This window comes from Penicillium brevicompactum (assembly GCF_028827555.1).
Source record: "Penicillium brevicompactum strain IBT 35665 chromosome Unknown utg000007l_segment0_segment0, whole genome shotgun sequence".
NCBI classification, from domain to species: domain Eukaryota; kingdom Fungi; phylum Ascomycota; class Eurotiomycetes; order Eurotiales; family Aspergillaceae; genus Penicillium; species Penicillium brevicompactum.
The window spans coordinates 649,515-673,873 of NW_026623210.1; the positions used below are offsets into that span (position 1 = coordinate 649,515).

At 50.3% G+C, this 24,359-nt stretch overlaps 11 protein-coding genes across 11 annotated transcripts; 5 read left to right on the plus strand and 6 right to left on the minus strand.

Moving 5' to 3' along the window:
* Positions 1-90: 90 nt before the first annotated feature.
* On the plus strand, positions 91-1,652 carry N7506_011003 (SF3a splicing factor complex subunit PRP9; the record flags this gene model as incomplete). The annotated part of the gene is made up of 2 exons (XM_056960296.1): positions 91-180; positions 237-1,652. The coding sequence occupies 2 exons, from the start codon at positions 91-93 to the stop codon at positions 1,650-1,652; spliced, it is 1,506 nt and encodes a 501-aa protein (XP_056806451.1).
* A 283-nt stretch (positions 1,653-1,935) lies between these two features.
* Positions 1,936-3,618, plus strand: N7506_011004 (uncharacterized protein; the record flags this gene model as incomplete). The annotated part of the gene is made up of 1 exon (XM_056960297.1): positions 1,936-3,618. One exon carries the CDS (start codon positions 1,936-1,938, stop codon positions 3,616-3,618), a length of 1,683 nt encoding a protein of 560 aa, XP_056806452.1.
* A 52-nt stretch (positions 3,619-3,670) lies between these two features.
* On the plus strand, positions 3,671-5,218 carry N7506_011005 (DNA ligase ATP-dependent N-terminal; the record flags this gene model as incomplete). Its single annotated transcript, XM_056960298.1, has 1 exon — positions 3,671-5,218. One exon carries the CDS (start codon positions 3,671-3,673, stop codon positions 5,216-5,218), a length of 1,548 nt encoding a protein of 515 aa, XP_056806453.1.
* Positions 5,219-5,402: 184 nt separating this feature from the next.
* On the minus strand, positions 5,403-7,654 carry N7506_011006 (anaphase promoting complex subunit CDC23; the record flags this gene model as incomplete). Its single annotated transcript, XM_056960299.1, has 4 exons — positions 5,403-6,484; positions 6,541-6,724; positions 6,775-7,495; positions 7,554-7,654. The coding sequence occupies 4 exons, from the start codon at positions 7,652-7,654 to the stop codon at positions 5,403-5,405; spliced, it is 2,088 nt and encodes a 695-aa protein (XP_056806454.1).
* A 734-nt stretch (positions 7,655-8,388) lies between these two features.
* On the plus strand, positions 8,389-9,488 carry erg20 (bifunctional (2E,6E)-farnesyl diphosphate synthase/dimethylallyltranstransferase; the record flags this gene model as incomplete). Its single annotated transcript, XM_056960300.1, has 2 exons — positions 8,389-8,505; positions 8,565-9,488. The coding sequence occupies 2 exons, from the start codon at positions 8,389-8,391 to the stop codon at positions 9,486-9,488; spliced, it is 1,041 nt and encodes a 346-aa protein (XP_056806455.1).
* Positions 9,489-9,741: 253 nt separating this feature from the next.
* Positions 9,742-11,481, minus strand: N7506_011008 (inorganic phosphate transporter; the record flags this gene model as incomplete). The annotated part of the gene is made up of 1 exon (XM_056960301.1): positions 9,742-11,481. The coding sequence occupies one exon, from the start codon at positions 11,479-11,481 to the stop codon at positions 9,742-9,744; it is 1,740 nt and encodes a 579-aa protein (XP_056806456.1).
* Positions 11,482-12,573: 1,092 nt separating this feature from the next.
* Positions 12,574-13,149, minus strand: N7506_011009 (GNAT family N-acetyltransferase; the record flags this gene model as incomplete). The annotated part of the gene is made up of 1 exon (XM_056960302.1): positions 12,574-13,149. One exon carries the CDS (start codon positions 13,147-13,149, stop codon positions 12,574-12,576), a length of 576 nt encoding a protein of 191 aa, XP_056806457.1.
* Positions 13,150-14,311: 1,162 nt separating this feature from the next.
* N7506_011010 (uncharacterized protein) lies at positions 14,312-16,269 on the plus strand (the record flags this gene model as incomplete). The annotated part of the gene is made up of 3 exons (XM_056960303.1): positions 14,312-14,704; positions 14,752-14,923; positions 15,014-16,269. 3 exons carry the CDS (start codon positions 14,312-14,314, stop codon positions 16,267-16,269), a joined length of 1,821 nt encoding a protein of 606 aa, XP_056806458.1.
* A 243-nt stretch (positions 16,270-16,512) lies between these two features.
* N7506_011011 (Mrp/NBP35 family ATP-binding protein) lies at positions 16,513-17,600 on the minus strand (the record flags this gene model as incomplete). Its single annotated transcript, XM_056960304.1, has 2 exons — positions 16,513-17,445; positions 17,568-17,600. The coding sequence occupies 2 exons, from the start codon at positions 17,598-17,600 to the stop codon at positions 16,513-16,515; spliced, it is 966 nt and encodes a 321-aa protein (XP_056806459.1).
* A 353-nt stretch (positions 17,601-17,953) lies between these two features.
* Positions 17,954-19,277, minus strand: N7506_011012 (protein phosphatase regulator SHP1; the record flags this gene model as incomplete). The annotated part of the gene is made up of 3 exons (XM_056960305.1): positions 17,954-18,677; positions 18,737-19,140; positions 19,203-19,277. 3 exons carry the CDS (start codon positions 19,275-19,277, stop codon positions 17,954-17,956), a joined length of 1,203 nt encoding a protein of 400 aa, XP_056806460.1.
* A 439-nt stretch (positions 19,278-19,716) lies between these two features.
* Positions 19,717-23,563, minus strand: N7506_011013 (putative NRPS-like enzyme; the record flags this gene model as incomplete). The annotated part of the gene is made up of 3 exons (XM_056960306.1): positions 19,717-22,815; positions 22,870-23,268; positions 23,330-23,563. 3 exons carry the CDS (start codon positions 23,561-23,563, stop codon positions 19,717-19,719), a joined length of 3,732 nt encoding a protein of 1,243 aa, XP_056806461.1.
* Positions 23,564-24,359: the final 796 nt, after the last annotated feature.

The window sequence follows — 24,359 nt, forward strand, 5'->3', positions numbered from 1 at the left end:
CGTCGACTTCATTTTGCGACCAACCCGATACTTTGTCGACTCACTTTACGCGCAGTTCCAAAGTACCCAGGCCTCACCTGCGCTTGCAAGATGTTGCTCGAAGACCAAAGATTCATTCACGAAGACCTCGAGCGGTTGGAGCAGGCTATTGCTGATCGCGTGGCGGAGGAGCCGCGAAATGTGAGTTCTTCGTTGCGAAATTGTCGATAACGATTTTAACAAAACTGTTTTAACAGATCCGCGAACGCTTGACTCGCGACCATGAAGTTGCTCAATTCCTAGAGAGAATTGAGGATCAATCGAAGCGATTGCTTGAAATCTACAAGGATGCCGATGGGCTGCGGGAAAAAGAAGTGCAATCAATCTCGACCGGCGATCAGTTCGAAGAATTCTACAAGCAACTTGGTGAGATTAAAGATCACCACAAGCGGTACCCCAATGAACCCGTCGAAAATCTTGAACAGGCCTACAAGCGCCGTCACCCCGGCGAAGGAGAGCCTGCTCTCGGCGCACTTGACAAGATGTTCACTGGAGAAGAAGGATTCGGACAATTCCTGGATCTCACAGCTCTGCACGAACAATACCTGAACCTCCCTGGTGTGAAGCGTCTCTCCTACGTCCAATATCTTGAAAATTTCGACTCTTTCACACCTCCAGCCATGTCCATCAAGCGCAAAGACAAAGTTTCCGATCGTTACTTTGGATATGTTGGTGAACTGTCAAGCTATCTTGAAAGCTTCGTCAAGAAAGTTCGCCCCCTGGAAGACACAGACAAACTCCTCACCAAGTGCAATGAAGAATTCGAGCAGAAATGGTCAGCTAAGGAGATTCCCGGCTGGACAGCAGAAAAGTCCGAAAGTGGCTCCGGTCCGACAACCGAAGGAACCGGCGAAGGTACTTGGTGTCCCGACTGCGAGAAAGAATTCAAAAACCCGAACGTGTACCGAAACCACCTGACGGCCAAGAAACACATTCGAGCGGCTGAGATCCGCAAGGCATCAGGTGCATCGGGTGAGAAGACATCTTCACATATCACTACCTCAGCCCACAGTTTGAAGGAGCGTGAAGTTGCACGTCGCGAGCATGTAGTTCGAAGCTTGACGGAGGTTGTTAAGGGAGAGCGTCAGGCTTCAAGAATCAACGTTGAGCGCCGACAAGGCATGACAGAGCGTGAACGCCAACAAGAGCAAGATGCGATGCTTGCTGGACTGGATAACTTCGGCCCTGAGGGTCCAGCCGGCGAGGAGTCAGAAGATGAGGGCGAGGAGCGTGTTTACAACCCACTGAAGCTACCACTCGCATGGGATGGGAAGCCCATTCCTTATTGGCTGTACAAACTTCACGGATTGGGCGTCGAATACAATTGTGAGATTTGTGGAAACTATACCTACATGGGCCGACGAGCCTTCGACAAACACTTCTCCGAATCACTACACATCTACGGCTTGAAGTGTTTGGGTATCGTCTCAAACACCAACCTCTTCCGTGAGATCACAAGCATCAGTGAAGCCATGGCGCTTTGGGAGCAACTCGAGAAGGAACAGAAGAAGGACAAAGATTCTCGTGAGAACGTCGTCCAGATGGAGGATGCGGAGGGTAACGTTATGCCCCAGAGGATCTATGATGATCTGAAAAAGCAGGGTATTCTCTGAGAAGCTATGTTTGATACAAGGGGGCAGGAGTTTGGCGAATCTGGGGCCACATGTATAATCAAGAATGAAGCATTTTCAGCGATATCCATGATGTCTTCAATCCACCGTTGTAGCTTTCATATCACTAAAGTGGTCACGTGCCCACGTGTGTTCCGGCGCGCCCCTCACATTTTCGCGTCTCCGAAGTTCAAGTTCCGACCAAAAGTACTCCCGTATTCTCGACCTCATTTAGTTTTTTGGTGGTGCAATCACCAATCGTCCATGTCCATGCTCGAAATGGGCCATGGGTTTCAAATATCGATACCTTTGTGATCTACTCGAAGACCTGGAAAGTGGCAGAGCAGCCAAAGTGTCAGCCGCAACCCCGAAGGATAATCCAAGTATCCGCATAGTTTCCCAGTGGTTTACAAAACACGAGCAAGCTATACAAGATGCTGGAACAGACAGAGTCAAGTTGCTCTCATGCATGTTTCCCGAAAAGCGCACTGATCGGGTATACTGGTTGAGGGAAAAGTTTCTATCCTCGATTATCGGTCGAAGTTTGAGGCTGGGATCGACACGGCTCCAAGAACTCAATCGATGGCAGTCATCCGGGAATTCCGATCTTGCCTGCTGCGCCGAGAAAGTGATGCGTCAAGCAGAGAACTCTATATGCCCAGCGCAGGAGCTGACGGTGGAAGAGATTGACTGCGCCATGGAGATGATTGCATCACGATGCCGCTTCTCTGGCCCTCAGATTCGACGCAATCGCTCAGCAGTGGATCACGAGTCGATCCTATCATCATTATATCTTCGATCAAATAGCCGGGATGCCAAATGGCTCACTCGCATGATCTTGAAATCCTACGCCCCGGTCGTGTTTCCGGAGCATTATACACTGAAGAAGTTCCATTTCTTATTGCCACATCTTTTCCGACTGCAAAACTCTTTCGATGGTGCGCTGGACATGCTTGCTTCTGAGCCGATCAATAAATTTCCCCCAAATCCCGATCCAACATCTGCCAGAAAGCTTAGTGCCATTGCAATGCAGCACTTGCGGCCTCGAGTTGGTATCAAGGTAGGGCGCCCAGAATATTATAAAGCTCGAAGTATTAAACATTGCCACCAAATGGTCAATGGTCGACGTATGAGCATCGAACGAAAGTACGATGGTGAATATTGTCAGATACATGTGGACACGTCCAACAAATGCTCCCCAATTCAAATCTTCTCCAAGAGCGGCAAGGACTCAACCGCAGATAGAGAGAAGGTTCTGCCTGTGGTAGAACAAGCCCTTGGATTGGGAGGTCCTGACTGCAAAATCACAGGACGCTGCATTCTCGAAGGGGAATTGCTTGTATGGAACGACGAAGACTGCGAGATCATGGACTTCAGCAAACTTCGGAGGCTGCTTCCAAGATCTGGAGTTCTGATGGGCGTTGACAATGACTCGCCGTATGTAACCCGTGTCAATGAGAAGATGACATGCGCTAACCCACGCAGGCCACAACCCTTCGAACACTTGATGATCATGTTCTTTGATATCCTTATGCTTGACGATGATATTTGTCTCGCCAAACCCCAACGGGAAAGACGATTACTACTTCAAAAGGTAGTAAAGAGAATCTCAGGGCGATCTGACCTTGCTCATCAAGAGGTCCTTGACTTTGGCCGGGAGGACAGTTATCATCGCCTTGAAAGAAGCTTCGAAAAGGCAATCACTCAACGATGGGAGGGGTATGTTTTGAAGGCTTCTGACGAGCCCTATTTTCCGATTTATTCAACTGGTGTCAATCATATGTTTGGACGGTGGATCAAGCTGAAAAAGGATTATATCCCTGGGCTTGGAGACACCGTTGACCTCGCCATAATTGGCGGAAGCTATGTCTCTCGGGATGTGCAAAGTCTCTCACAAATCAAGAACTTGAAGTGGACTCATTTTTTTCGTCGGCTGTCTTCTCAACAAAGAAGGAGTACAGGCGGATAGCTCTATCCCGCATTTCAGAGTGATTGATGTGATCGGTCGACACTGCATGAGTATGCAGAGCATGCAATACCTGAACCAATTTGGGGAGTTCTATAAACGCTCACCCGACGAGTTCGAAGGGTTTGCCGTGGAATATGGACACAACGGCCTTTCAAAGGCAAGTGACTTGTTCAAAAAGCCATTTGTTGTCGAGATGTTGGGCAGTGGGTTTGAGAAGCCGTCTGGTGCCAGATACTTCACCCTCCGGTTCCCTCGAATCTTGAAGATCCACTCGGACAGATCTATGGAGGATGCCGCTTCTTTCCGTGAGCTCCAGATCCTAGCCGAAAATGCTCGAGCTGCCCCCCTGGATGAACTGGAAGAATTGGAAGAGCGCGAAGCATGGCGCAAACGCCTCAAAGTAGGGAGCCAAACCAATCAGTCTATCGAAAGGGCGTCAGATCCGGAGGCAACATGCTCAGATACTGATTCATCGCCAAATTCCCCGGCACCCCAAATACCGTGCGCGCCAACTGCTTCCGAGGATAGTTACATGGAAGCACGTCCACTGATCGACTGCGTGGTTGATGACAGCACGCAAAAGGGATACTTTGCTCAGTCGCGTGATGGTCCTTCAAGCATCCCTTTGATACACGTCGATGGAGCTATACTTCTCAAGGAGCCTGAAATTCAAAATTGCGAAGAAGGTGTGCTAGTGAACAACATCAATTTGGCATCTCACCGAGCTTCCAGTCAAAGGGATGAAAAAGTTCCTCCGCAGTCATCCGAGAATTATTCGTTCCCTGCAGAATGGCTCCAGGAACCACCGGTACCGGGTCTGGGAGTCTCTGGTACATCTAGCCCTATGCGGGCGGCCAGTTCAATCAGCATGTCCAATACACGTGCACAATGCCCGCAAGACGTGAGGACAGTTGGTCCAACCATTGAGCCACCCTCTCACTCTTTGAAGAGAAAGTTGTTCCCCCAATCCCCATTGACCACAATCCCACTGTGGACACCTGAAACATCATTTGGCAGCTTTGCACTTCCCGAAACCAAAGGACACAACAAACGAGATATGAACTCCGACAGCTTGCAGCAATTTATCCTCCAAATCAGCTCGAGTGCAGCAGCATTCGGACTGGAGCAGTCAAACCCATATGCCGCAGCCCAATGCATGAAATATGGGATAATTCTATTCAATCCTAGCATGACTGCGCTCGGCGAAGAAATGCACAGAGTCGTGACTACTCTCTCCACCCTAGCCAACCATGAAGTTTGCGCGGTAGCCACTGCCGGAAAAGTCTTCTTCTTGGCCTCCAGCATGCTGGCTCGAGATCTTCGTCCAGATGACTGCCGCTTTTGTCTACGCGAAACATGGGAGAAGATTGGATCGGAACATTACTATGGATGTGTCAGTTGGGATCCTCGCGTGTCCTCCACCCACTCCGTCATGAACAGAGTAAATGGCATATCAATGCCGAAACCTCCTGTGCTGGCTGATCAGTCTTTGCCTATCCGTTCAAAGCCCTGGATTAACATCTCGTTTGCTGCCTCGGACGTGGCTGTTCTGGGCGAATATACCTCGATTGATCCGCCTTCCCTTGTCCGAGATGTTTGATACCCTCTGATACCCTCTTGATTTTCTAGTATGACATTAATAATGAGTTGACGATAGTTTGTTGGTTTTCTACTCCTTTTGGTAGTGTAGTTGATCATTAAAAAATCGTGGCTATCATTCATGAACACTACCTTGTAAAGCGCCGCGCTATGATGCAATCAACAGACCCTCCTCTACTTGTCAACTAGCTGGCATCTTCCCTCCTCGCTCGCACGTCTCTCATCAAGGCCTTGGCCTCTTCGACTTCTATACCATCCTGACAGAGCTCGCCAGCCAACTGATCTGCACGGTCCAGATCACCATTCCGTGACGCATATTGTGCAAGCCACAACCGCGCCTTTGATGTTGTAGGCGTAACGCCGGTCCCATTCCACGACTCGCTAACGAGGGAGTCATCATGTTGAGCGGCAAATGACTCTTTAGCACGAGGCTTCCGGCTACGACGGTGTCTGCGTGGTCTATCTGGATCGTCATCACCCGAATGTTCAATCTCGGCATCGCTTGGTGAGGTGTGCTCGGAGTCCGATGAAGATTCGACGTCGGAGTTTTCGTTCGCAGGGCCGCCTGACTCTTGTTGAAGCGTGAGCTCCATGTATCCTGCGGCCTCCTCTTCATCACCAAGTCGCTCGTACAGGGTTGCGATCTGGTGTAGGGTCTCTGGGTCAAGGATTTTGCGGGACCCAGAGCTACCGTCATCTGGTTGCAGTGACCCAGCCGCCAGTGCACGTTTGAGAGCCTGAATACTCTGCTCCACACGGCCCATTTTAGCGTAGCATGAACCGACTGCCTGCCACATCTTGGGGTCATACGGACGTAGTGCTGCGGCACGCTGGTAGTAGAATAGGGCATAGAAGGACATATCGAGGACTTCATAGGCTTGTCCGAGGCCGTACCAAGCGCGGTAGTCTTTGCGGTTGACATCGACGGCTCGACGGTATGACTCGATGGCGGTGTGCGTGTTCTTCATTTCAATGTACTCGTGTCCCATCAGGGTCCACGCAGATAGGAAGTTTCGGTCGAGAGTGAGAGCTCGGCGGAAATACATGACCGCCTTTTCGTGCTCTGATTTCAAGGAATAGTAGTTTCCGACGACGCAGCACGTTTCGGGGCGGAATTTATCGGTGGCAGTTGCGACTTGAGCAACGAAAGCAAGCTGAGGTCGGTGATCCATGACGTAGAGAATATTGGAATAGTGGTCAAGGCTGTCCAAGCGATGGGGCGAAGTGGCCAAAATATCTTCGAAGATATGAGAAGCTTCCTCAAAGTCTGTATGGTATCAGTTCACGCTCTAAACGACTGCGGCAACAATTTGCGAGGCATACCCTTAGAATGATACAACAGCAATGCATGCTGTGTCTTGAGGAATGCGCTTTCTGGGAACATAGCCTGAAGTTCAGATAGTGAACGATATGTATCTTCAGTGGCTTGATACAGTTCTTGGCTGCAGTAGACGTAGAAGACCAGGCTCATGACGTTCTGGGGTAAGAGTTCCAGAATTTGCCTCAACTGCCGATTGGATTAGCAATATTCGACCGACAGGGCAAATATATACTCACGTCTTCAGTGCTTCCCAAGAGGTCGTTGAGTTCTTGCCATGCACCCCAGTGATAAGGGTTTTGATGAACAGACCGGATGAGCCATTTTTTTGCAAGCTCCTCATTTCGCCCTTTCAACAAAACAACAGCATAAAGATATTCAAGCCAGCCTTGACCTCTGTCATCTAACCCCTGTGCGGTTCGGTCTGATAACCATCCGTCCAGGCCTCTGGCAAGTCCCGATAGTTCTCGATTGACTGCCATTCCGCCATCTGCTGGGCCAAGTACCATCTCCGTCTCTTCCTCTTTGCGCTTTTCTCCCGCCAAGTATTTGGCATAGAGGGCGAGAAACAAAGACTTTTGACTCATCTTAGGGTATGGGTTGTGGGTCTGAAGCTTTGATGTCTTCGAGCTTGAGAACGGAGAGCCCGCATCCTTGCCCTTTTTGGAGGATCGGGGCGGTTTAGACTTGGAGTTGGGTGAGTTCACCGACAACGGAACTGGAGGTGTACTGGGAGGAAGAAACACGGCAGCACAGCGGTCGTATTCGCGGGTGTCGAAGTAAGACTTGGCTAGTAGGTACTTATACGATTCTTGGGCTTCGAGTGAGACTTCGGCTGGGTCACGAACTTGAAGATATGGATTTGCAGGCGGGATAGGTGGATCTGTTATATCCATTGGTGATTCGAGGTCGGTGTCGTCGTGGTCCAAAGGCCGTAGAGAATCGAGCATTTCGGCAGCCCTGGTTTCAATATCATGATTAGTTCACAGGCTCGCATATCGGAAGTAATGTGTGATACCATTTTGAAGATTGATAGAGACATCGCTCAGAGCACTTGATGGTCGCGCTTTCTAGCTGATACATCAGCTCGCGAATGCCGTCATCGGTAGGTTCCTCCATGGTGATGTTGTTTGGTCGCAATCTAATGCAGTGAAGATCCTTTGGGGCAAAGTTCCACGTCGCGCTGGCTCGGGATATTGAGAAGAAATAGTAGCCGTTGTTGACGCTCAATCACATGCTTCCCATGCGCCACTCCAAGCTACGATCAATGCGATTTGACCGTGAATTCGGAGGGCGGGTGTAAACAAATGCCTTCAGCTCGCTCTGGGGTGGGTCCGAGAGCGCGTCGCGGGATCGAAGTACGGGTCAGTGGCGAGACCACAGAATTCAGGTTGCAATTGGGTTCCAGACGCCACAAGACACAGTTCAGTTTGATATCCAACGCGGAGGAATTCAAGAGTAGCTCTGTCGCGGGAGGAACCCAAAACAAACAATGCAAACATGGGGCGGGAGTGTACACCGGCCACATAAAGTTCTATTCACCGCTTTGTGGTGTGCACAAGTCTTGACGAACATAATTGCTCTCCAAGACTTATGTTTATACTCTTTACGGAGTATTTTGGCTATAGAATGAATACATGAGCTATGTAGGAGCGGATTTCCTGAGGAGTTTCAATTGGTAGGTTATGTGAGAGTGGGGTGTTTGGTCGAAGTATTATGCTCAAGTGGCTGCTAAAACGCCCCGTACAACACAAACCCACCAAACAGACCCCCCCCCGCGGGGGATCAGCCTCCTGGATTTTGATGCACTTGTCTCTCCCTCGCTTTCATTGACGTTTCACCGCATATTCACCATGACTTCCACCAAGCGCGCCGACTTCGAGGCCATTTTCCCATCCTTGGCCCAGGATATCCTGGCTCATGCCAAGCGGTACAACCTCCCCCAGAATGCCCTCGAGTGGCTTGAGAAGGTGTGATGAGCTATCATTATTTCTGTCTGATCTGATTACTGAACTTTCCCGATTGACAGGCTCTCAATGTCAATGTGCCCGGTGGCAAGCTTAACCGTGGCCTTTCGGTCCCCGACACTGGTCTCGCCCTCCTCCAGCAGCCCCTGAGCGCCGAGCAATTCGAACACCTCAGCATCCTGGGATGGATGACCGAGTTGCTTCAGGCTTTCTTCCTGGTCAGTGATGATATCATGGATAGCTCTATCACCCGCCGTGGTCAGCCCTGCTGGTACCGCCAGGACGGTGTCGGCCTGATCGCCATCAACGATGCCTTCCTGCTGGAGTCAGGCATCTACCTCATTCTCAAGCAGCGTTTCCGTTCGCACCCTGCTTACATTGATCTCGTCGAGCTCTTCCACGAGACCACCTGGCAGACTGAGCTTGGTCAGCTTTGTGACCTGATCACCGCCCCCGAGGACAACGTGAACCTCGACAACTTCTCCATGGAGAAGTACATGTTCATTGTTACCTACAAGACTGCCTACTACAGCTTCTACCTCCCCGTTGCACTTGCCTTGCTCTACCTCGAGGTTGCTACCGAGGAAACCCTCAAGCAGGCCCACGATATCCTGATCCCTCTCGGCCAATACTTCCAGATCCAAGACGACTACCTTGACAACTTCGGTGACCCAGCTGTTATTGGAAAGATCGGTACCGACATTCAAGATAACAAGTGCTCTTGGCTCATCAACCAAGCCATTCAGCGCTGCACGCCTGAGCAGCGTGCCCTCCTCGATGCCTCTTACGGCCGCAAGGATGCTGCCGAGGAGGCCAAGGTCAAGGCCCTCTTCGTTGAGCTTGATCTCGAGAACGTCTACAAGAAGTACGAAGAGAAGGTGGTTGGTGAACTTCGCGAGAAGATTGCTGCTGTGGATGAGTCCAAGGGTCTGAAGAAGGAAGTCTTCGAGTCGTTCCTTGGTAAGATCTACAAGCGCACCAAATAGAGGAATAGACTATGTGGATTTCGGATACCCCTCACTCGGTTGATGCGAGATGACTTTTTTTTTTTTTTTTTGGCCTGGTCACGTCTGTGTATAAAAAAAAAAGCAAACCCTCAACATCTCAAGCCATGAGACACTCGTGTATTTCCGGAGCTAACTTCTTTGGACTTGATACACTTTTATTTCGGCAGATTCTATAGGTAATATGAACGAAGTTTTCGGGCACCTCATTCACTATGAAGCAATTATTCTATGTTTACAGATGGGGGGCATTCAATGCCATCAAACAGATGAGTCCCGATATCAATCCGGCACAAGGCAATGTCAACACCCATCCACCAAAGATGAAACCAAGTTGCTTCCAGTTGACAGCACCAAGATCATAGTTCATGAGCGCCACGCCCATAGAAGCACCAGTCAAGCACTGTGTTGTGGAAACAGGCAATGCAAGTCTCGAGGCCAGAAGAACGGTGATTGCAGCTCCAAGCTCAACACTGAAACCACGAGTGGGCGACATCTGCGTGATCTTGTTACCAAGGGCACGAACAATGTGGTATCCATAGAACCAAAAGCCGAGACCGAGCAGCAGACCCGCAATGACAAGGAACCAAATTGGCGTCGGTGCCTCTGTTTCGACAACACCGGCATTGTATGTGCTGTAAACTGCAGCCCATGGGCCAACGGCGTTGGCCACATCGTTCGATCCGTGAGCAATGGACATCATCATCGCAGATACAACTTGGCAGTATGTCCAGAGGTGCTCAACGCGGTCGTCGTAACGGTGTGCTCGAGCATGGATTGCGCGCAGCTCGGGTGAGTCATGTGTGATCACATCCCGTGTCACACCCTGCAGGAGAATCCACTTCAGATATCCATAATGCTTCTGGGGATTTTTCCATGAAAGGTCTCGGACAGGGTCGATGAATCGCTCCTTTGGTTCAAGGTGCTTCTTGCGGGGCTTGATCTCCGGTGACGACGTGGCCGAGTCCAGTTTCTTCTCTTCATCGTCGCCTATTTGTCCAGGCTTGACCTGAGGTGCGATCTCTGGCGTTGGCATGATGGAGTCTGCGGTGGTTGTGGTTCCTTTCTTCTCGGCATCCTTTTGCCCAGCTTGCACTTCGCCATATGCATCTTCGTAGTAGCTGACCACAATTTCGTCACCCTTGCCTGGGAAGTATAATGGTGGGTTTTCTCTCAACAGGAGAGGGCCGAGAGGGATGTGGTAGAACTTGATGCGAGCGTCTTTGTGAATGAGACGACGCTTGAAGTACGGCATGAAAAATACATAAGCGACGAGAAGACAGCCGAAGAAAACACCGATGATGATACCAGCAGCTTTGCCGGCACCGAACTCTTCCAGCGATGGAGCTGTCGGGGCTTCGACCACAATGAACAGGGCAAGAATGGCACCTGTCATGGCGAGATAGACCGGAATCAACCGCATGGCCCATTTGAAAGAATCAGCCCGCTCGAGCACACTGTACTTGAGTGTGCCGAAAATGATGGCGGAGAAACCAGCCGCCACAAGAGGAGCAATACCCCATGATGCAGCGACTTGGGATACACTTCCCTTTTTCCACTCCCAAGAAATGGAAGCTTCGGAAGCGAAGCCGACTCCGATGAGGGCACCAACGATGGTTTGCGTGGTTGAGACAGGCCACCCCCACTTGGTAGCGAACATCAACCAGGATGCACTGCCGATCTCAGCACAGCCCATGGCCAGCATGAGAGCACCAGGCTTGCCCTCAAAGCGATCGATGCCAATAATTCCATTCTTGATTGTGTCGGTGACCCGGGCGCCCATGGCTACTGCGCCGATGAATTCTGTGAACATCGCCAGGACACCGGCCGTGGCCATGTTGAGGGTCCTGGCCGCGATAGAGGTAGCATACGCGTTGGAAACATCGTTGGCTCCGTTACCAAAGGCACTGAAGACGAAGGCGATCGAGGTGATGGCAAGGATCCAGTTGTACTTCGCTGTAGCGGCGGGGATCATACTGGCGGATGGGGCTTAGCCACCAAGCGGCTGATAATTTGATGTGTGAGAGGAAGCTAGCTTGCTGTTTCCCGATCATGCAGGTGTGATGCTGCACTTATACCAACCACGAGTCATGCCATGGCTATCGCCAAGTGCGGCTGGTCATGGAACCATATCATGATCTTGGCCCAGTGCAGAGTCCGCCGCCCATTATAAGATTTCTCAGCCCATCATAGAGATTTCATCAAAAGCGTGCACTTGATATGGTTGTCCCATTGGCTGACCCGTGAGCGAATTGCTCCGAGTCTGGAAGTTGAGCGGGAGTTGGCGCCAAGCCTGAAGAGCGGGTGCCAAGAGCGGACGAAGCTCGCTTCAGGATATCAACTCAGTCGAGATGGACTACTTCAGCCAATTATGATCATTCATTTGGCACGTTCCTGGGCGAAGGGACGCGATTGCAGGTTTAGCAGAGCTTAAAATGGGCTGTTTCCGGATGCCGAGATTCTTGGAAAGCTGGGCGGCTCGGCGGAGGGTGCACTGCCTTCGCTTGGCATCTCGTGGTGGGTGGCAAGTAAAGAAAACCGGTAGTTTGTCGTTCTTACGGAGGGTACCTCGTATTAAACAAGTGGCTCCCGTGAAATTCAATCTCCGAGCGCGTTGATAGCATGGTAGGACAGCCCGGTGGGAATTTTGTATACCTTTCTGTCAAGAATCGAGCTCATGGCTCATACCGAGTAGAGGTACTATTTGCAAAGGGAGGGCTAGAGCCCTGAGGTGTATTCAAGACCCGTGGACTATTCGACAGTTGTAAGTGTGTTGGGCCCATGGTTGCCGGATTGGTCAGTTCTCCGCAGGTAGATAGATCTAGAGCTCCCTCTCCCTCTCTTCTTTTCTACCCTGGTCTCCCACAATATATACGTTTATGTCATCATAAATTCCTGACCAGGTGCTCTCGTGCTCTCGGTAAAGTGGGTATCTAAGATCGACTCTTTCTAGCACAAATCAAAAGCAGCGTTAAAAGCATGACAGCTTGGTGAAATATCTATTGGTGTAAGTTATTTGCTCCAAGTATAATCTCCCGATGCACCTGGGTAAGCAAATATACTAGTATCACAATGTTGGCTCTTCTTCGTAGCTGGGGTTCCCTTTTCCCTTTCGCATCAAGACAGCTAGCCCCTTGGCCTCGCTTTCATCGGTTGGTGGCTGGTGTTGATGCACCTCCATTTTCATCAGCTTCTTGTAAAATGGAACAGACCGTTTCCAATCTTCTGTAAACAGCAGAGACCGCCTCAAGTAAGGCATGGATTCAATAACCTGCTGTACACATTCCACCAACCATGTTCCTAGCCCATGGCCTTGGTACAGAGGCAAAATAAAAACATCCGTAAGGTAAATGAATGTTGTGAAGTCTGTGATACATCGCGCAATTCCGATGAACTCAGAAGCAGGGTTGGTCGTCTTCGCAATTCCAGGTGATTGCAGATTTGACTTGTATAAACCGAAGCAGAGGGAATTTTGAAGCGTTTCTCGGAGAACTTGCTCCGGCATTGGATTCGCCCAGTAGACTTCCTCAGTAGCGTACCAGTCATTTAATGTTGAGACTGGAATCAAGTTTGGGTCGGTCGAAATTGAATATGGTGATTTTGTCCAACTTTGATGCTGGTTTTTTGATACAGGAGAAGACATTTTTATCTTCTATCACCAGTTAGATTGCTAGGGAGCAACACATTCATGGATCAGTTAACTCCATGGATAGGTGGCCTAGAGACTTACATAGTTTGCTGAGAATTGTGTTTATTGAACAGAGTAAACTGCACTGAGTAATATCGGAATGGAACTTCGACTGCTTTTTTAAACTCAACCATGGGGGATATATTGAGGTTGAGTCATACTCTAATCACATTCAAAGTTTAGCGGAATGGGCTTCTAACTACCGCTGATTTTGTCGCCAAAAACATGGTGGGTATCCCATGCGTGCCTCAATTTTAATTGTGTGCTGGGCTGCACAAATTTCCAATGACATTGTAAAGAATTGATGGACATGATGGGGAACCCACCGTCCTTATTTACTATCGGCCGACACTATGAAGCAACCCCGCGTGGTTTCGTAGAATCGCCCCACAATACTAGTATGCCCAGATGTGCATCAGCAAGCCCATCTACGGGTATCTGTAGTTTTGTTTGACTACATATCCAATCCCCATTGAGATATACTAGGAATTGATCACTTTCAAATCAGTCGTGATTTTTCATGCACTTATGAATATATCATCGTCTTGAAAGGATTGATAACAAGGTACCTGGCAGACGGCTAGGCTAAGGGTTGGACAAATATACATATCATGTCTGATAGTTCTAAGTCAAGGGAATAAATAGTGCCGAAAGAATTCCGGACCACTAATGGACGTACAAGAGGAAACAAAGAGACAGAGGGAGAAATCAAGAGCGCAGAATCACCGAAGAAAAGTTCGGCAACATGTTGAGCCCCGCAAGTGCTCCTCAGTTTGTCAGGAAGCCCATTCCAAGGCTTACCATTTTGCGCTACATTTTCGTGTTGAAAAAGTAAAGACTTTGAGCGAATTCACAGCTTACACTCACTGGATTATTCTTTTGTCGTATGTATGAGGTTTTATCTTTTTTTCGCTAACCTTTGGAACGCCGAATCCCTGACGTGCGCTAGCGCAGAGTTGTCGTGGCCCGGATCCACCGAGAGCCACCACCTCGTACGAAAGTAAACACCAAACGCCTTCCAGAATGAGGAAAACTCAGACCGACGACGCGTAGACCAAAATTGAATACCAGAACACGAGATGTCTCTCCCCAAACCCTCACCTGGGCATTCTAGAATATGCTGCACTTCATACTAGCCCTTTCTATCTTTCTTCATTGTACAGATGCAGATCTACAGCCATATTTCCAGTCCGCCGGTTATGACATGAGCCAGTATGGTGCCTGGCCATTACAATCTTATCTTTCATCAAGAATTTCCGGTCCGATATTGAACTATTGGAACCAAAGTCAGGCCTGCGCAGATGGATCCTATACATTAATCGCGCCGCGTGGTGACTCAGTCAGGCATACTGGGCCAATGATTCTGGATCAAGATGGAGATTTGGTATGGTTCAAGGAGTATGCGACTACATACAATCTCAACATACAGTCTTTTCGCGGGGAAGACTATTTGACCTTTTGGGCGGGAAATGATGGCATCGGTGGGCATGGCGACGGGACATACTATATGGTATGTAAAGCGGTCCTTCCCAACACTGCTGTCACTGATGATATCAGCTCAACTCCCAATACGAAGAAGTTTATAAGATCAGAGGTGCAGGTGGTTTACCGGCAGACATGCACGAGTTTCACATCACGCGCGATGACACCGCGGTGTTTGCCCTGTATGACACGCAACCTGCAGATCTGCGTGCCGTTGGAGGACCAGAGAATGGGTGGATATACGACGGTGTATTCCAAGAAGTGGATGTTGAGACAAACAAACTTCTCTTTCAATGGCGAGCATCAGATCATTTCAAATTCACTGATAGCTATTGAGGCCTCGAAGAAAGAGGTAGCTCCAAGGACGTGCCATGGGACTTCTTCCATATCAACAGCATCGACAAGGATTTCCGTGGCAACTTCTTGGTCTCATCCCGCTATATGAGTTGTCTCACTTATGTAGATGGGCGTACTGGAGATGTGATCTGGAGACTAGGCGGGAAACACAACTCCTTTCAGGAAATGCCGAATGGCACAGCGACGAAGATGAAATGGCAACACCATGCGAGGTTCCATACCGAGTCAGGAGTCGGTGACTCAGATTCTACGCCGAGGCGATCAATTACCCTTTTCGACAACTCCTCTCGCGGAAAGGGAGATGTCGAACGTACCAGCCGTGGGTTGTTCGTCGATATCGACGAGCAGAATATGACCGTGCAAGTAAGACATGAATATTGGAATGCATTGCCTATCAGTAGCCAGTCACAAGGCTCGCTGCAGGTGCTTGAAAATGGAAACATACTAGTTGGGTACGGGTACAATGCCGCCTGGACCGAATTCTCCATGGATGGGGAAGTGCTGTGCCAGGTGCATTTTGGACCGGCGGGAGGATTTGGGAGTGGCAATATCATCTCGTACCGTACATTCAAGCACCACTGGATCGGAAAGCCAACTTCCTTCCCAGATGTGGCCTATGCGGAGACCCACGTTGCGGTCAGCTGGAGCGGCGCTACGGAAGTATCGACGTGGGTGCTGGAAGGTACCGAAGATTTGAACCATTCGTCAAGCCAAGTTGGATTTGTGGCTGTTTCTGTCGTACCCAAGACCGGGTTCGAGACTGATATCCCTGTTCCTGCCGATATGCCTTATCAACGGTTACGAGTCCTGGCTCTTGACTTGAACGGGGAAGTTTTGTGTCAGACGACCCCCGTGGACTGGAACCCCAAGCAGTTTCGAGATGAAGTGTTAGTGGTACCGGGCGATAGCGAGCTTTTGCACCAAGGAGACGAGGGAAAGGTGCTGCTCTTGGTGCTCATACCCTTGGCTACGGCACTGGCTGGATATCTTTTGTGGCTGGGCAGAGAACGTCTTCGCCTCTCCCTATTAATGGAAACGCTCCACAGACTGTCTGGTCAGAAATCCAAGCATGAATCGTGGCTCCCACTCAGATCCTCTGAAGAGTTTGAGGGGGTGGACGGACTGGACGGACTGGAAGATCTAGAGGAGTTGGGGAGCTTGTCACATAGTGTCACCACGGGAGGTATTCTGAAAGGGAGTACAGACCACAGGCTTAAAAATCATACCCCTGTCTGACATAGTTCAAGCTGAGATTTCGTTTTTTTTGAGTGAATTGATTGACATACTGGTCCAAGCCCGGCCATTGAAGTTTTAGATACTATTCACATTTGTTCGATGCAGTAGATTGTGCATAAATTCATAAATTCAGACGTGACATCGAAGATGGCAACACCGTTCATAATGCAAGGTCGAATGCAGGAGAGCTGAATATCGCTAAAAGAAAAGCAGTCAAACGCACTTTTTGACGCCAAGACACTACTAGGCTATGGCATTTTGTCCCTCGATATGACCAACAAGTGTCTTCGCAAAGCCTTCGAATCGAGGATATGACCAAGTCTCGCTGTATCTCTCGACAAGTGGCCGGTCATCCTCCTCGGCGGGAGCTTCCTGTGTCTCGGTCTTGGGTACCTCCTCATCTTCTTCATCGCTGTCTCCCTGTTCCATTTTCCCTTCCACCAACTCACCGAATTTCACATCAATGGGAACACTGCCCAAAAACGGGAGCGACAATTCTTGGGCCATCACTTGCCCACCGCCGCTGGAGAACAAATTGCTGACCTCTCCGCAGCATGGACAAGCATAACCGGACATATTCTCAATGACGCCGAGAACAGGGATATTAGTCTTGACGCAGAAATTCGCCTCTTTCCGCACATCTGATGTCGCAACAGCCTGTGGTGTTGTGACAAGCACTGCACCAGCCAGCCGAGGAAGACCCGACTGAGCAGCTGCGGCCGCATCTACTGTAGAGAGCGTGAGTAGCTGCTCAGCAAGTGCAATGTGCTCGTCACTCGTTCCGGGCGGCGTGTCAACAAGGAGGTAGTCTGTCTCGCCCCAAAACACATCTGACAAGAATTGCCGGATCATGGCTGTTTTCTTGGGTCCGCGCCAAATCACCGCATCGCCACGGTCGCGCAGGAGAAAACCAAGGGACATGCAGCGCAGCGAACCACGTGGGGTTTGTGAGGACTCTGAGCCTTCGGACGTAGACTCTGCGCTGTGGACTGGTACTGGTACCCATCCTCCTGGGGCTTGTGTGATTTTCGCATCTTCGAGCCCGACGAGGCGCGGCATTGATGGTCCTGTCAGGTCGATGTCGAGGATGCCAACAGATTTGCCTTGTAGTGAGAGCGCGAGGGCAAGCTGCAGCGTGACGGAGGACTTTCCAACTCCGCCTTTGCCGGAAAGAACCTATCAATTATCCCATGTTAGTGACTGATTCCCAGGCATGCGCTTGATCTCTTGCCCAAGTGCCCTTGTTATCGATAAGGCGCGGGGTGGCAATTCTGCTCGATGCGATTGAGGGGACATACCAGCACAACATTTTTCACGCCGGTCAAAGGCATCTTTGTACAGCTAATGCGCCGAATTCAGAACCTCTAGAAAAGTAAGAAGTGTAAATGCATTCGAATGACGAAGTGGGGGAGCCGACCTCGGGATATTCGGACGCTTATCAATCGAGCTCTGACTAACAAATGGAAAGTTCCAAAGTTCCAGGGCTTTATTTTAACAGGTCTATTTTTTCAAACGGATAACTGTCATTCATTTATAGAGCAAGTATGGTATCGATGTAGTACTGCGTGAGGTCATGAAACATGCATACAGGAAGATCATCACCCTGGTTTCGCTTTTTGAACCACACCCACAACCACGATAACAGTCGAGGCGGAGAAAACCCGTAATATAGTCGACTGCCATTTCACTGCCATTTCTGAACCACAACACCTCCACGCTTGAAGTCAGGCAAGTCGCCAAGGACAGCTGCCTTATCCTTAAGTTCTGTGCTGGGGAAAGTGGTCATCAAAACCCACGCGCGGGCTGAGGAACCGGGAGAGGCAGCAGTGACAAAAGAGTAGACGTCGCCAATAGTAGCCGTGGTGTTGAAGCGAGACGTCAATCGTGTACCGTCTCCCAGGCGAATCTGTAGGGTAACTGTAGGCTGCGACTCATCCACGGTGGGTTTGGCTGCTTCTTCCGCGGAGGGCGCAGATGTGGACGATGAAGGTGTAGGGGCCTCGCTTCTGACACCAGGCGTCGGACTTCCAAGACGCTGTCCAGACCCCGAGAACGGCTTATACTGGATCTTGGGCTTGGTGTACTTCTCCTCGTGTTGTTTCAGCTCGACGTCAACCTCCTGGCCAGGCTGTACATTCATAATGGAAAGAGGCGCACGGCCTTGGCGGATCCCGTCGAGGATATCCGCATTCCGCGGGTCGTCCGAGCGGAACAGTTCACCGTCGTCCACCGAGAATCCATCAGCCCAAAAGTGAAGGACCCGTTGTACACGTTGGGCGCGCTGTGGGGTAGGGGCAGAGGGGTTTTCGATGACACGACTGGGCGCCTCGTCGCCGCCAAGGGTGCGGGCAGTTCCGGTGAAATGTGAAGGTCGGGGCTCTGGGTCTTCAGAGGGAGGAGGTTGAGCTCTGCGATATTGATGCTATGTTAGAAAGGTTCACCTGTGAAGTAGCACATGGTGACTCACCTGCGGGCTTTTTCGAGGATCTTCCGCTTCAGATCATCCGGGTTCTGTACAGCCAGTCCGGATTTCTCACCACCCGTGAAGAAATCGTGATCATCGCTGTCATCACCATCAGAAGAGTCGCCTCCCCCGGCACCTCCCTGAGAAAAGTCACCTAGAGTCGCAAACTTCTTTCTCGGCGCAGCTCCTCGAGCGGAAGAGGAAGCTTCAGGCGCCGCGGAAGATGAAGCAGGTACCGCATCTCCTCCAAGGGTGCGGCCTCCAGAAGGAGCTCCAGCGGCGCTCGTAGTATCCGCCTGTCCCTCATCACCGGCATGTGTGTCCTGCATGGCCTCATCTTGCTCTGTAAAGAACTCCGTCACAGCAGCTTCAATGTCATACCCACTGGCAGCAAGATATTCCTGGGCCTAGATTCAGAGACCAAAAGTCAGCAACCAGACCAGAGGAGGGAGATGAATATAGCTCGTACCTCAGAAGGTTGAGTTCCAGTCATAGCACAGAACTGAGACACAATCTCATCGTGCTCCGCGGGGTTGCCTTCCATTGTAGAGCTTGGAACACGTTTGACGAAGGTTGATTAGAGGTAATGAAGAATGGTTTTGGTCAAGAGAAGTGAGTGAAGTTAGGCTGGTAGAAACGGCGAGCTAGGATACAAGTTCTGGTTATGTACCAAGCTGAATGAGACAACAGACCTAAACACTGCAGATGCCGATACGTCACCGGTCATTGGTCAGCCGGATCAGCGATGTTCCGCTCTCCCTCGCCCATTTCTCCACTCTCCTTACGCCCGCGGGCTTTGCTCGTTGTTGATCTTCTTTTTGTATACGGAGTAATTATTTACATGTCTGAAACAACCTTGTACAATTTGACAGAAGATTATATCATGACCTTGCTAGTTCCGGCTAGTTTAAGGGCTATCATGATGGTATTGATTGTAGAAGCAAAGAGAGAACGCCAAACAAAATCACAATCAAATGACTGAGCTACAGGTCGAGCATCATTCGCACCGTCTCTTCTACCGTCTCGATAACTTTCGTCTTGGACTGAGTCGCATCCACCGTGATCACGTCACTTTCCAACATCGAGGGGGCCTCTTGAATCGCAAGCTGGGATTCAACCATGGTTGAATGCATATAATGGGACTCATTGGCAGAGCGAGTGACCAAGCGCTCCTTGAGCTGTGCCTCATCTGCAATTGAAAGTCTCAGGAAAGTGACCATAACAGGGAAATCCAACAGCTGGGGTAATCTTCGCAGTTCGTCGCGGTAGACAGTCCTCAACGCAGAGCACGTAACTGCGATTGCAGGAGCTGTTGAGTGCTGGAGTCTGTCCATCAATGCCCCGCGGATATGTGCAATCCATTCCCAGCGGTCATTGTCTTCGAGTGGTATGTTCTCGGCCATCTTCTTCCGAGCCAGGTGTGAATGCATGTCATCCCCTTCAATGACAGGTATGTCAAATCTGGTCGCTAGTGCTTGGGCTGCTGTGCTTTTCCCACAGCCACAAGGCCCGGTCAGAAATATCACCTCGCGGGACTGTGTCGAAAGACTAGAGATCTGTGAACCGGCCCAGCATTCACGTCGGAAATAACCGATGAACCGTGTCACCAGATCGAGCGTGAGTCCCCCGGCCTGTCGCAAAGCAGGGGCTGCGGCTTGTGCTTTCTTCGTGTCGTACAGAAGTACTTGGGCTGGTCTGTCATGGTCATATTTACTGGCAAAGAACTCGACAAGCTTGATAGGTGGGTTCAATTCAGGGTCAGGGTTTGAATTCCTCAGGCGATTCAACCACTCGCGCGGCTTCAACTCCTCGAACTCCATACCAGCCTGCTTGAGAAGTGGTAGCAGATCGCGTGCCCAGTGATTGAGGGTTGGATTGGTGACATTCACCACCTCTCCTGCAACGGGAGCAAGAGTGATATCAATAACACTGGTGGCGATTATGTCGACAGGTGTCCATGATAAAAGGTCTTCCAGTTTTGGGAGGGCATGAATTGTCTCGGCTGACCGCAAAATCATGGGAATGGCTTCAGTGGCATTCCAGATACCCCGAGCAGTGTCTCCGATGATCTGGCCCACTCGAAGTACACCAGCATTTATGCCTGTCTGGTGCGCCGCTCGATTGATGATATGCTCGGTGACTAATTTTGACTGCGCATACCCCATATTCTGTGCGTAGCTGAGTGATTCGGGGAGGGCCTCTGGTACCCAATGACCTGGGGTGCGGGCCACTGTACTCACAGAAGAGCAGAATGAGAATCTTGCAGGAACTGGCTGGCGCACTTGTAAACACAGATCTAGCAGATTCCTGGTGCCTGCGATGCAGCTACTCTCAAAGCTTTCCAGGGACCAGTTGAAATTCACAGACCAGGCACAATGCATGACACCCGTCACTGACTCGATCAAAGTGTTGTAGGAAGATTCTTCGAGACCCAGGCGATTCTTGTTTCCCAAGTCGGCTGGCAGGGCAATGATCTTCCCTTCCTGTGCGGAGCTCAGATCATATGACAAGCCCCGAGCACGTAGAGACTCGTGCACCCGACGGCGGGCAGCATGGGCAGATCTTGCGCGAACGAGGCAGTAAATGGCCCGAACATCCTCTGACTGAGCTAATTGAACCACGACATGTGCTCCCAGGGATCCTGTGGCACCAGTCACAATGATGTGCTGACCATCAGTCTGGCGAGCAACTGGGATATGTGACTCAAAGTTGGCAGAGTATTTTTCAATCAGAGCCGACATGCGCTCTTCTACTGCAATCTCCTGCTGTGGATCTTGACCCAGGCGAACACATGTCAGTGCTTCGGCCATCGCTCGGAGGGAAGGGTTCTCGAAAACAAAATTCTGTGACAACTTTCGACCTCCAAGATAAAGCGTTCTCATGATCGCCGTTCGCAGTCGAATGGATTGCAAGCTGTCTATTCCAAGGCTGAAGATGTCAGTGTGATCCTCCAATGAAGAGGGCTCGAGGTTAGGCGCAACTTCAAGCAGTTGCTGGCGCAAAAACTCAATCAGTTCAGCCCCTTCGCAAACACGCTCTCCCTCAACATCTTCGGTTTCATATATCTCATCAATCTGACTTTGGTAATCACGATAGAAGGCTGATCTGATGACGGTTCCTTTGTCGGTTTTGCGATACTCAGCATCTGATGGCAGCACGTGAATCATGTCTTTCGACATGTATGCAAACGCAGGGGACTCTGCGTTGCATTTCTCGATGGCAGGAAAGATTCGGTCCACCAGTTCCTGATTCGACTTGGCATCACAGCTATCAGACGGAATGATGAACATTCCGAGGCGTGGCTTGTTCGCACCAAAGGCAATCGCTTCAGCAATATTCGAGTTATTCCGGGCCACGCCCTCAATAATCAATGGATTGGCCTTTTCGCCATTTTCCAAGACGAGAGTATCATCCAGGCGTGCATAATATCTCCACGCGTTCGGTGTTGTTGGGTGTTTCTCAAAAAGGTCTTTGGTTGCATAAGAGTTGTCAGGTCGGTTACTGGCAACTTTGGAAGGCCATCCCTCCAAGACGCAAAGTTCATAAATTCCAGGTGTTTGCTCCTCCCATCGAAGGTATGGTAGCAATGATGGACCAGGCCGCACATAGTCCCAGTCCAGATCTGACCGATCTCGGAACGAAGTCATCAGTTGGCCTGTCTCGGTGGTTCCGTAGTGCGACACCAACCGCACACCATTCTGGACCAATGTGTCGCCAATTGGTTTGGGACAAGAGGATCCACCAAACATGACAAGCTCCAAACGTGCAAGAACTTTCAGCCCCTCCTCTGATTCAGAAAGCAGCTTGAGTGCATATGGTACGGCGTACAGGACTTCGATTTCTTGGTGGTCTTGTAGTGTCGCCATAAGATGAGGAGCTGTCAACGGGAGGTTTGCATTGTACATGTAAATCAGTTTCTGGGAATGCATGGCGCGGAATAGGCAACTAATGCCATGGGCGTGGAACAATGGCAAAGTAATAAAGCCTCGAAGACCGAAGTTGTTGGCATAATTCTTCAGCGCACCGGAATGCGTTTGGTAAATAGGCTTGGGATGACCCGTTGAGCCACTTGAATGAATTACCTGACCGAAAAGCATTAGCTGCAGTCATCACATGTTCACACGCTTTGTACTCACCCAACAGATATTGCTAGCCTCCCTGGTGCCATCCAGGTACGCTGATGGCAATGAGAGTGTTCTTGCAGTTGGGCTATCATATTGCTCTCGAGACAAGCCCAGTTGAAGCACGATGTTTGTTCTGTTGGCAACATTCTGGCCCATGGCTTCAAATTTCTTGTGCGCGATGAGGAAAGTGGCAGAGGTACTTTCCACAAGGCTGACATATGCATCCTCTGCTATGCGCGTCGATAACAAAAGCACAGTATGGCCTAGTCGTGAGATGGCCAAAAGAGTGATCATGTACTCAAAGTCGGATGGACCAAGTAAGCCTACAACCTGGACAGGGTCCTCCGAAGAACGTCGCTGGGGAATCACGCTGGAAAGGATGACAGCTGCGGCCTCAACAAAAGTGTCCAACTATCAGGGTGTTAGCGATGATGAACTGCTGAGTCCTGAAGAAAGCTTAGCAAACACCTACCTGGCGGGGTGTGTAGTATATGTAGTCGGTTCCTGATGATGGATACGCAACGATTGGCTCGCTGGCCAATGCTTCACTTGACCGAGTCTTGATAAGACCATCAATGGTCTTGAAATCTTGTGTAGTAGCATGACTGTCCACCGGGAGTGATGCTGATGTCGACGGCCCAGTTAATCCATTTGTTGGCATATGTGAAGATGCCGAGATAGGCGGTTGCAGAGTAACAGCCGCCATTGTATAGGTGTGAAACTTGAATATGGAAAGTGCTCGATCATAAATTTAGGGGTGTTTGGGTTTATGTATCAGCCTGTCATTCTTCACTTTTGATCTTCGAGCCAGCTCCGACTAGATTTCCGCCGCCGATATACCGGGGTGCTTTTCCGCCACCCACAGAGCGGAAAAGTTGGAGAGCCGTGTCGGATACCTTTCACCCCACATTTTGGCAACGCGTCATAAGCTTCTCGTTCGCGGGGTAAGGAAACATGGTCATCGCTAGTCAGAGCTCGGTCGGAGCAGATGGGCTCAATTGTCCTCGGAGATGTGGTATCTGGCCAACCATCTGAGTTTGGAAAATGGCTCATCACGGTGATCGGCGTGGCATACGGGCTTGTTTGAATAATTGCGCCGATGGAAAATATTCTCCAACAGGGCTGGGAGCCAAGTGCCTCGTTGAGATTTTCATTTATTAGCTAATCTGAAATGAACTCATTTTCCAAATTCCCGCCCATGGGCGGTTTTGCCGCCAACGGCGGGCGAGCACCTGGGTGAACACTTGGGGCTAGATAGGACCAATGACAACCTCCAGCCTGCCCGCGGTCCGTGCTAGTGGGTCAACCCACCGCAGACCGTCCACAGAGCCTCTTATGCCTTGGGGATTTTATACGGAGTACTCCGTACATACATACTCCGTATCCCATTGCATCAAATTTATGACTATGATCTTCCCCTTGGGCCGGCGAGAAACGCGCGCAGCTGGCAACAGTGTTTATGGGACTCCCGCCGATGCCGATGCGACAAACAAAGAATGATA